Source organism: Solanum tuberosum, unplaced genomic scaffold (assembly GCF_000226075.1).
Source record: "Solanum tuberosum cultivar DM 1-3 516 R44 unplaced genomic scaffold, SolTub_3.0 scf00095, whole genome shotgun sequence".
In the NCBI taxonomy this organism is placed as follows: Eukaryota; Viridiplantae; Streptophyta; class Magnoliopsida; order Solanales; family Solanaceae; genus Solanum; species Solanum tuberosum.
Window position 1 is genome coordinate 206,473 of NW_006239021.1, and position 12,390 is coordinate 218,862.

Consider the following 12,390-nt stretch of genomic DNA (forward strand, 5'->3'; position numbering starts at 1 on the left):
AAAAGTAAATTGGGAAGTCAGCTGGATATTGGTGGAATTTGTTTTGGGCCTATTTCCTTGGTTGTACCCACATAAATGTAAACTGTTACAAATATAGCCTAACTTAATAGTACTATTTAATTAATGGATTCGATTAATTGGTTAATTAAATTTAAATTTTAAAAAACAAAAACCAAATTGAATAGTTGAATTCTTAAAAATTAAAATTGATGTCCCAACAAACCAAAATCCAATGCAGACTTTCGATTTGAATTGAAATATGCCTAAACCTAGTTAAGACAATATTCACATGAAACTTAAAAGAAGACAACATAAAACCTAGTCACTCAAGTAATATTTTATCATAGAAGAATCTAACAATATGCTGGATTGCACATTCGATAAGAAAATCTCTAAAATATTCCCACTAAAGATTGTCTCATTGAAATGTAATTGGTTGATAAATTAAAGGATGACGATTCTTTATGCCAAAGTTGGTCTATCATCAGTCGCTTAAATTTAAAATATATGCCAAAAGATGAAATTCAACTTTTTAGACATACCTAAAGTTTTGTGTCTAATATAAATTAATAAAAGTAAGTGGAACTCATGATGATAGCTTCTACTAAACAAAAATAGAAGTCCATACACCTAACAATTTGCAATTAATAAATTAACCAAAATAAAAGTGGAACTCATAATTGCTTTTTTCTAACAAATAAACCCACAGAAGTCGACCTTTCACTTCCTTGACCATGCTTAAGCTTCTCTTTTCTCTTTCTACCCTACAAAGAATCAAGAAGAAAAAAAATAAATTATAATGTAATAATAAGACGATAAAGAAACTAAACTTTGATTCTAATTCAATTTCATAAAGATCTCGCATATTTTGATCTGGCAACTAGAGCTTAGAGAGTGGCCGAAAGATATAATATAAAACTAAACATTGTATAGAAATTGTGATACCGTAATAAATTAATTTAGTATAGAAATTTGACCTATAGATTTGCGGCAAACTGAGAGGAGAACGATGAAAACAGCAACGCCAGCTAATACTCCAACGATTATTGCCACTGTTTTCCCTACGTCATCGTCGTTGGATCGATCTGTTCACAAATTGAGTAAACATATATAATCAAATTTCATTTTAAAATATAATGTTAACAAGTCCCAACTCATCATTTAATAAAAAAAAATGGACAAAAAAGGTTATATTAATATAAATACGGCATAAATTAACTTGGAAAAGATGTTACTTATTTTATATATTTTGACATTTCACAGCTTTAGTGAATTGCTTATTAGCCCCATTTGATTCTGAATTATTACGCACTTTTTTAACGATAACTGCTTCTAAGTTTGTAATTTGCGATATTTGGAGTGCTACTTTCAAGGCAAATCATAGAAGATATGATAAGCATTATGAATTCTGTTTTCTATAGGGATTTTGACCTACTGTCTTGTACAAATGTTACTTTGTGCCATTTTGATATTGATATAAAGGGACTTTATGTATGTACGATAGGAACAAAGTGGAAGGTGAAACTTAAAAGAAAGAGGGAATAACAACTTTAAAAACAAAAAAGATATCCCAATGGACAAATTCCCTAGAGATTTAAATTAAAGTGGATTATTCCTAACTTTAAGCTATAGGAAAAGAATATTTTTGGATATAATTTGTTTTCGGAAAATGTGATTGATTCTTTTGCTTTTCTATCCTTTCGTATATTTATAAGTGGCTTGAAACGTCCCTCATGAATTAATTTGGAAGAATTTGTTAATTTGAAACACAAACAATCACAAAAGAAAAAAAAATCAATTTAATGAAATTCTAGCAAAGTTCTATAACCCTCGGTTCCATTTTAATTATTGTTTTAGCTCTTTGTACGCCCATTAAAAAAATACAAGATAGAATTTATTAAAATATCCTATTTATTAGATTTTAAAAAAAAAATTGATCAACATAAAAAAAGAATTATAAGGCTATATTTGAAAAAATTGCAAATTTTTAATCTTAAATTTCTAAGATGATATTTAGAATCATTTTTTTATGAGCTAAAGTAATTGTAAATTGGGGACGGAGGGAGTAATTACAAATTTAAATCTTAAATTCCTATGATGATATTTAGAATCATTTTTTTATGAGCTAAAGTTACTGTTAATTTGAGACGAAGAGAGTAATTACATCAAGAAGTTGTGACTCTAAAATTTAGTCTTATATCAAATTTATGCAATAGTATAATTTACATATTGAAAGTTATGACACTATTCATAAGAAAGCAAGAAAACCTATATTATGAGTCATGCACTTCAATATCATCTATGACTATCAAGTTAAATTTTTTATCAAATAAACCATCTAATTTACTCTTCCACTATCCTTTTATTTTTACTCTAAAAAACATAAGTATAAAAATGAAATAACTAACATATATATACTGATAGTACAAAGAATTTTTAAACTATTAAGTAATAAATAAATAGTTTCATTTTTCATGATGAAAGGGATAACTAATTACTTGTATAGTGTAAAAATTTTCACTATACTATCAACGTAGAGAAGTTAAACTCTTACCGGAGGAGTGATAATAACCCGAACCCCAATATCTAGCATAACACTGAGCCAAATAAACATCAGCAGCAGCAGCATCACCACACATGTCCTTCAACTTCAAAACAGCCTCAGAAATACAAGCAGAACAATCTTCAGGACTCAAATCACCCAAACACTGTGCAAATCCTTCTATTGAACCCGACCCACTAACCTTAGAACCCGTCACCCCACCACCACCTTGAATTAATCCCGCAAGAACTTCATCCCTACGCCTAATGAACTCTCCGTCTCCTCGTAGTTGATTCTTACTACACTTGTTGTACCTGTTAAAATCATCATATAATATAATTAAGTAAATAAAAGTACGTACAATTTAAATTTTTAGATGAGGCCAGTATATACCTTAAACTCGTGTCCGGTTTTCCAATAAAATCTTCATGCTCATATCTCACATAACAATCATCTAACTGCAAAATAGCACCAAAATTGTATGGACAAACTACGTTCATTTGTCCAACAGCACTTGCTACACATGTTGAACAGTCTTTTAATTGTAGGTCACCGTTACATTGATACAAACCATAAATAGACGATTCTTGAGGGGCTGAAGTGTCATTTCCAAAAGCATAGCTATTGTAAAGAGATTGTGAAGAAGAAGTAACTAATGAAGAGAGTAGAGAATTTAAACTTTGAACAAAAGGAGAATTTGGTTGATATTTGTCTTGTGAACAACCTGCATAGATAAAAATGTGAGCTTTAACAATATGATTATTATTAAGAAGTAAGAAAGTGTAGAAGAAGTAAAGGAAGAAAATTGAAAGAGAAGAAGAGAGTTTGAATAAAGATAACAAGTGTTGTGTAAGATTTGTGATGATCAACATTTTTTAAATTTTTTGTTTTCATTTGGGATTTTATGGAATTTGTCTTCCTTTTATATTGTTCATTTTTTTTTTGGTTTTGGATGCTTTAATTTGATTTTGTGGACTTCGAGGAAAATAGTTAAATTAAACAAATTAAAATGTTGTGTTTTTAGCTTTAATTTTGTGCTCATTTGGTATATATCTTTGGGCCTCTTTGTAGAGATATGCTCTCCTTTTAGTACATGTACCTTTGGAATTGTTTGGTTGATGCTACAACCAATAACAATCTCGAAATAAAATGAGGAATTATTTTATCTTGCGTTTGATAATGAATATTAATTAGATTTTGGATTCAGTTTATATTAAAATTGTGGTATTAGCTATATCATATATAAGGTGAGATCAGATAAGCTAATTCCATGAAATATTTTTATCTATCTCATTTCAATAACCAAACGATGAGTCCAAGCAAGTGGATTCTAGATTATTCCAGGTTGAGTTGTTCCTTCGAATAAATTCTATAAGCAACTGTACGTATTCCTATCTTACTATTGTTATAGTTCTCAAAATGAGCTAGGTCTATGAGACCAGTCACTCACTAATTGGATGAGGTTACAAAAATTTTCTTTGCAGCCTGTTTTAAAATGAGCACGGTTCCAGTTAGCCTCCTATAGCCTGATGGGATTAACTTGGGCTAGCCCATTTTAAATATCAACTAACTCAACGAGCAAAAAAAAATAAAGGAGAAAATTTCAGAAATAGCAAACGTAATAGACATAATAAGACTTTATAGCTATAGTTTCGATAATTGCGATTCATAGCTATAGTTTTGTTTGCTATGGAGGCTTCGGGTTGTATATTTATGTCCATTAGTATATTTCGCTTGCGAATATACAAATTCTGTATTTCTAGAATCTCTTTGTATATTTCGCTTGGCAATATACAAATTATGTATTTTCAGAATATCTTTGTATATTTCGCTTGCCAATATACAAATATGGTGCTTTATTATGAATATTTTGTAAAACGTTTACAAATAGCTAGGGGTAAGCATATATAAAATTTTGTATTTATACAATCAGGAACCGAATTATACGAGTTTTGAATTTGTAATCAGGCGAATTATACAAATCAGGTGAATAACAAGAATTGGGAAAACTATAGCTATGAATTGCAGTTTTCTTAAACTATAGCTATAGTACCTTATATAGGATAAATATTTTCTATTCTGTATAATTTATTATTTTTTACAAAAAAAAAAGTTACTATTTGTAATTGGTGAATGTCAATTGATTGTATTATGTATACATCAATTCATAGGTAAACCCACAAAATTTCAAGCCCAATAATTTAGCCATACTTGTTGGATCTGGTTTGGTTAACTGCTTGGGCTTGAATCCAATTGGGCTGCAATTGACATTTTTTGTGGGTCATGTCCCGACTAACCATTATGTGGCCCATCTCACATTAAGCTTTGGGGAATACCAGGGCTAAAAGAAGGGTCATTTGAACTTTTTACCCAATTTTGGTTGATATTTAATTTATGCCTTTCGTAATAAACAATTTTTCCACAAAATATTTTTATATCATAATATTTGATAAGTTATTTCCGTACATAGGTTCGATTTCTAAAGAACTTATGCCCTAGGGGTGGATCTAGGAAGGCGCAAGGGGCATAACAAAAATGTATTTTTTTTAAAAATTGTTTATGTGATCTATATAGATTTTGATTTCCTCAAACATATGACTAGAGGTGGACTCAGTTGTCTAGGTGGTTCAAAAATCTTTTTGAAGTTCCAAATTCAAATTTCATATACTACATTTTTGTTTCTAGAACCACGTAACCGAATGAAGTGGTTTATAAAAAAATTAATTTTGTTATTCTAAAGTTTGAAAATACAATTATAATTTTTTTTCCAGACATATCATGTAGGATTATTTATTCAAATTAGGTGTATGTAATTAAAGTACTTGTCACATTAATTAATTCCCCACCATGAATGCAAAGTATTTTGTCAATAGTTTGTTGAGTATTTCATCCCTCTTTTCCAAATTTTGAAAGGTAAACTTGAACGCACCTTTAATGGTAGTATATAAATTTGAATTTTTGTCAAAATTTAATGAAGCGTTTACTAAACGATTGATGGAGACGTTATATAGTCAACAGTCGTAACAGGCCTAATGCAATTAATTCTTTCAAATTAATTTAATTAATTAAGTGGATGAATTTTCTCATAAAAAAATATTAGAGTTGTTTGGTAAGTTCAACTATTTAGACTTGTTATATCTGCATTTCCTACTTCTTTGACAATTTAATTAAAATGTCCTCTGGCTTCTAGAGCTCTGCAATTATCTTATTGAAGACAAAACCAAAAAGAAATAAACTAAACGAATTAACGCCATGAAAAATATAATTATGAAAAAAATCTTATATTGTAATACATGAGTTTGTTTTTTTTAGATCAAAACATAGAAGATATATATTTGAAAATCCTCATCCTTTTGGTTAGTTCTTCTTATTCGATAACATATGCATGTAATCTGAAAAACATAATACGAATTATCACTAAAGTAAAAAAATTATTTGAGCTAATAAAAAAATCAAAAGAGAATCATGCATAATAGGGTCTAGGGAGGAGGAAAATGAGAAAAATAGTTTGTTTAGTTTTTAAAAGTAGAAGTATGGATTTTGGAAGGCCAAACTTTTAGGAAGTCAAAAGTGTTTTTATTAGAAAATGATTTGTTTATTTAAGAAAATTGAGGTATTTCACATTTTTTTAGGAAAGATTACTCCATCTCCTTTCACATAGTAGAAATTATTTTTTTTTATAGGAAAAATTATGTGAGTTGGCAAACATTATTAGTTTATTATTCAACGATGGTATAGTTTCATTTACCCTTTTTGATATGCTAATTTTCTTCATATTAGTACTTTTAAAATCTTGGTCAAACAAAATTATCGATTTAATATTGAATAATTTTTTTTAAAAAAAATGATTAATTAAATAAAAATTGTTATCCTACCAAAAAAACATTTCCGACTTAATTAGGTGTTATTTAAGCTGCACATTGAGAAGTATTTTCAATAATTTGGTTTTAACTAAACGATTTATAATTTAATAAATGAACACCGAATGAAAATAATTATTATTACTATACTATAGAAGAGGCTACGAGCAGGCAACACTTCGTCAACACTGCTTGTAGCTAGGGGTAGTTTGGTAATTAATTTTTTAATTATTTTTAATCTTTTATCACTTTATACATATTAAAAAATTATGTAAAAAAATAATATAAATCATAATAATTAATAGCTTCAAAATATTTGAAAATATATAAAAGACTTTGTTAACTCTCAAAATTTCATCTATACCACATAAATTGGGATAAAGAGAAAGATATATTATATAAAATACATAAAATATATTGTAAACCACAATATAAATTAAATATCAAAAAGAATTTATATAAAAAAAATTGATTGACTTTTGAAATTTTATTTGTATCACATAAATCAACACAAAAAGAGTAATATATATTATGTTAAAATTACGTAAAAAATACTATAAATCACAATAATTAGCAACTTAAAATCTCTCTCTCTCTCTCTCTCTCTCTATATATATATATATATATATATATATAAAATAAAATAAAAATTGGTTGTCTCTAATATATAAAAACATGTTAAGAAATTGGTTAACTTCAAATTCCACATATACCACTTAAATAAATTAAAACAGAAAGAGTAATATATATTGGTCCATGTACTGGCACGGTTCCATATTAGTAATAATAATAACACTTGGTGATGGATTATATTGTGGAACATATGGACCATTTAGGGAAAATGGTCTGAAAAATACTATAACTTTGGGCGAAATTGTTGTTACGATACCAAACTTTATGGAAGACCTTTTACCCCCCTACACTATTTAATAGTGTACTTTAAATGTATTTATGTGCCCACGTGAACACATTACTATTTATAATGATGCAATATTTATGATGTTCACGTAAACATATATATACCTTTAAAATACACTATTAAATAGTGCAGAGGGTAAAAGATCCTTTCCAAAGTTCGATATCGTTACAAATATTTTGATCAAAGTTCGAATATATTTCAAACATTTTTCCCGATCATTTATCAAGTGGGATTTGGAGACTTATGAATGATGAGCAATGAGTGCCTGTTCCTTAACGGCTCATTTGGTCATAATCTTGTTTATCTCACATTGCTCAATTCTAATTATTTCTTACCAGAAAATTCACAGTCGTTATCATATTGGGTAAGTTTCATATAACAAACTTTAATCGAAAAACATATTAAGAATTTTGAACTTGAGAACCCCATTTGGTTAATCACTTTATCAACTAATTCATACTATCCTTTTCGCGTCTTTTTTCTTTTCTTTTTGGGAAATTTATGGGAGATCAAGCTGTTTATTTTTTTTTAATTATGTTTATCCCTGCATAAGTATAATCCCTCATTAGAATTTTCTTGGGACTTTTTTTCTTTCTTTCTGGGGACTAGCATTAAGGATTTAAAATTAAATAAGTATAACCTAGTATTCTATCAATATGACAACTCATGGTCCACTGTCACTCTTTCAAATACCTAGAAATTCATAGTGATTAGTGATTAGTGATGGCACCTATATAGGATCCATCTACCAGCTAGGAACTAAACTTTTGCCAAAAGTTAAGATTTTTAATTCCATGTTGTTTCTCTTCTCTAATTACCGTTTTACATTTAACATGGGGAGAGTCTTTTAATTTGTCTGACATTTTTTTCAAGGTATAATTTATTATGAGTAAAAGTATATGTCAAATACTAGGAACTTTGAGTAGTTTGCTTAATGTGTATTCAAATTACAAACACCACTTATTTAGAACGGCGAGAGTGTCTTCATATTAAATAGCTCTATAAAATAATAGCAACAATTGTAATAGGTCAAATAATATGAGGGAGCTGGCGCCTGAATTTATATACACAATTAATTTTGTTCATATGAGAAAATGTTGGTCTCCGCCTTCGATCATTTATTTTCTTCACCATCTCTCTTTCATACAAGGATTGTCAAACAGCTACACCAACGAAACTTTTCTTTAATTTATTGTAATTTGTAACACAATCTCATTTTCACACACAGTTTGTCCAACCATTCTTTTTTCATTTTATGAAGAAAATTCTCTGCATATTATTAGACCTTAAATGGTCTGACTACTTATGAACGTTCTATTTAATTACCTATACTTCTTATATGACTAGAAATTGGGAATAGTTATTTGTTGATCTTAATATTGTACTTTCGATTCCTCCTGTCCAAAATAAATAGTTTTGACATATTCATTAAGAAAACTATTAAATATTAATGGTGATTATATGAATTAATTTAATTTAATTACTTTTTTTAATTTCTCATATTGCTATATGTATATTTAGATAATTTATTGTAGTAAAATTGATTTGATTTATCAAAGCAAACTATGGAATGAGTATGATTTATTGGGACAATACATGTGGCTTCTAAGAATTTCAAGATCATTAATGTACATAAACCTTTTGGAAAAAGAACCTAAAAAAAGAGGTGAACTTTATGCTCTATTTGCCTAATGGAGGACCACTTATCTTAAGCTCTTAAATACTTTTTGGTTCAGTCTAGTTTCATAGAGGTATTACTCCCTAATTGTCAATTTTAGCAAATTAAAATAATATTTATATTAGTGTGACATTTTAATATTAATAAAAATATATCATATGTCACATAATGTATCAAGTTATGTCTATTGGTGGACATTATATTTGTGCCTTTTTACTCTCATCAATTGTGGAAGAAAAATAATTTATATTTTTTATATTATTTTCAACATGACATAACTATATAAAATAATAACAGTCAAATTTAAAGCTGAAAAATTATTAATAAGATCGATTAGTTTGAAAATTGTGTCAAGTCAATATGGACCGAGTAAAATGAAGCGGAATTGGATTTGACAACTATTAAAGTTGGGCAAGTGAAGTTTCTCTTTACATTAATTATTTGTTCATTACTTGGAATATATGTAGATTCTCCCACTATTGCGGAAAACGACACTCGTGGAGATAAACTCCTTGACGGCAAGTACTCTTCTTCCTATTCTTTTTAATTTTTCTCCCTCTTCAAAAATGGGTCAATTTTGAAAAATATTCGCAGCAACAAAAATAATTTTTAGCGGCAATAAATAGACACATTAATAAAGAGTGCTAAAGTCTTTAGCGGCATTAGTTAAGTGTCATTAGATCCAATGTCGCTAAAGTCTTTAGAGACATATACAAAGAGTGCTAATTGCTGCTAAAATTATATATTTAATGGCAATTGCTAATTAATTACCGCTAAAGCTCATTTTTGATGTAGTGATGTTAGTTATATAACTTTATATATCCCATATTTCACATAGGAAAAGATAACTACAAATTTCTAATAACACATTCTGTTTTATAATGATTACATACCTAATACCTTTCTTGTGAAAATGAAATTTGTCTACATAGAAATATTTTGGGAAAAAAAAATGAAATTTGTCTACATAGAAATATTTTGGAGAAAAAAAACAGAAAAGGCTCATAAATATCCTTCTTCTAATTTTTGTAATTAAAAATATTCTCAACTTATTTTTGAATACTCTAAATGATAAAACTTGTGTCAAAACATGTATTAAATAAAATGAATTATATATGCTCTTTTGAATAACTTTTTATTACTTCATACTCCCTCCGTCCTCCGTCTCATTTTATGTGAGGTAGTTTGATTCAGCACAATATTTAAGAAAAAAAGGAATACTTTTTAAATGTGTGGTGTAAAATGAATGATAGACTGTATGACTATATATAAATCATATCATTAAAGATATAATGAATATTTTAAATTTAAATTGTTACTTAATATAAATATGTGTCATTCTTTTTGGAACAGATTAAAAATGAAAGTACGTTATATAAATTGAGACAAAGGGAGTATTAACTATAGTTGACAAGTATTTAGCGGTAGGTTTTGTTAATTGCAAAATTTTATTGTTTTTATTTATTTGGATTGAAACAAAATAATTAAAGAATAACAAAATTAAGAAACTACGCGAGGAACAGCATTAGGCACTTTTCCTAATATTACCATAAATAAATATTTCCTTTCTGGAAAAGGATTAATTTATTCATCTACTTTAAGAAATTGAGTAATTTTGTCCTCTATTGTATACTCTGAGGGGTGCGCATCGGTCGGTTCGGTTCGGTTTTAGGTGTTATTGGTTCGGTTTATCGGTTTTCGGTTTGTAAATACATCAAACCGATAACCAAACCAATAACATATTTCTTATCGGTTTTTGGTTAATCGGTTTATGGTACTTAAGGGTTCGGTTTTCGGTTTAACCAATAAGAAAATATTCATATATATTATATACACGATAAGAAAATTTTCAAATAAACCATATGATCTTTCCAGCATTTGGCATGAAAGTAATAATCATAAAAGTAACAATCATTTTTCTTGCAAGTTTAGACACTAGACACATTTAAAGGAAAAAGTGTGAAAGTAACAATCGTTTAACCATTAACAAAAAGTGTGAAAGTAACAATCGTTTAACCGTTAACAATAAGACTAGTAAATTTAGTATAGTCTTATTGGGTTATCGGTTTAACCATTAACAAAATTATAAAACCGGAAACCGAACCAATAACCCAATAAAAAATTTGCAAAACCGTTTAAAAATTGTTAGCCCAATAACCCAATATCAATAAACCAATAGTTATTTTTTGGTTCGATTTATTGGTTAAATCGGTTTTTGCACACCCCCAACTCTGAGTCTAATTTTGTCCCCTAATTAGAAAATATACTATTTTCATCTTATCCTTGACAGGACTCCAATCCGATGATAATTTAACGATAGTTAAAAGTAATTTTTTTCTTTAAATTATTTTATCACGTAGAGTTCATTTATTTCAAACATGAACTTTACTAATGACAAAGGTTAAAATAGTAGAGATGAATCCAAAGTATAATGAAAGGTAATATTGGAAATTTCCTTCTTTATTTATTTAAATCTGACCGTAAATTTTCATTAACACTAATTAAATCACTTCAATTTGTTTTTAATATTCTTCTTACACTTAATATGCACCGATTGTAAGTAACGTTTTTCGAATTTTTTCTTCTCCATTTTATTAAACTCACTCACAGTATACAAATGGAAAAACATTTTTATTAAAAATCAATTATTTGTATGTACTCCTTTCCCATTTCATAGGAAAATAAATAATGCTTGGAGTTTCCAAAACTGTCTTTCTCAAAGGATTACCTCACAAAGGGAGATCCATGACAATGTTGCAATTGCCTAAACTATTACTCCCTCCGTCCAATAATAATTATCCACTATATTAAAAATAATTGTCTAACAATACTTATTCATTTTAAAAAATCAACATATAATTTATCTTTTTGTGTCTATTTTACCCTTGCTATTAAATTACTACTTATTTAACATCTAACACATTTCTCAAAACATTAAATTTAATAAAGTCAAAAGATAAAATAGTACTTAATACTACCCCAATTATTTATTGTTTCTTAAGGGTGTGCCAAGTCAATTACTTTTTGTATGAGATTGAACTAATTATCCACTTTGATATTTTATTTATACAAAAATGGTGATATTATTTCTCTGTTGATTGAGAATTTTGATTTTTAGAAAGCATCATAATCATCCTATAAAAAGAATTTCAATTTTTTCAAATGAATGATTTTGAAGGCCTGTTGATTCTAAGAAGTGATAACTAAATATGCTTACACACTATTTTTGAAATTACACTTAATTTGTTATTATTGCTAATTCTTGTACTTGAAATTGTTCAACTTAATACTTAGTTAGGTCATAACCAAACTGAACACCTATCAAATATGGGTTAGTAGTATTTACAGAAGAAAAAAAATAGATAAAACAAAAAACTAAAAGAAATATCAG

The 12,390-nt window shown here is 27.9% G+C and overlaps 1 protein-coding gene across 1 annotated transcript; it reads right to left on the reverse strand.

The window, feature by feature from the left end:
• Positions 1-576: 576 nt before the first annotated feature.
• On the reverse strand, positions 577-3,539 carry LOC102582391 (cysteine-rich repeat secretory protein 15). Its single transcript, XM_006347937.2, has 4 exons — positions 2,936-3,539; positions 2,555-2,856; positions 978-1,085; positions 577-764 (listed from the first exon to the last, which is right to left on the reverse strand). Exons 1-4 carry the CDS (start codon positions 3,412-3,414, stop codon positions 760-762), a joined length of 894 nt encoding a protein of 297 aa, XP_006347999.1. The 5' UTR covers positions 3,415-3,539; the 3' UTR covers positions 577-759.
• Between the last annotated feature and the right edge of the window lie 8,851 nt (positions 3,540-12,390).

Bases quoted from the DNA above. Each gene is read 5' to 3' on its own strand.
- LOC102582391 (XM_006347937.2), bottom strand. From the start codon at position 3,414: ATGTTGATCATCACAAATCTTACACAACACTTGTTATCTTTATTCAAA. The intron at 2,857-2,935 runs GTATATACTGGC...TGATTTTAACAG, and splicing joins AAACCGGACACGAGTTTAAG to GTACAACAAGTGTAGTAAGA. The intron at 1,086-2,554 runs GTAAGAGTTTAA...ATTTGTGAACAG, and splicing joins GGGTTATTATCACTCCTCCG to ATCGATCCAACGACGATGAC.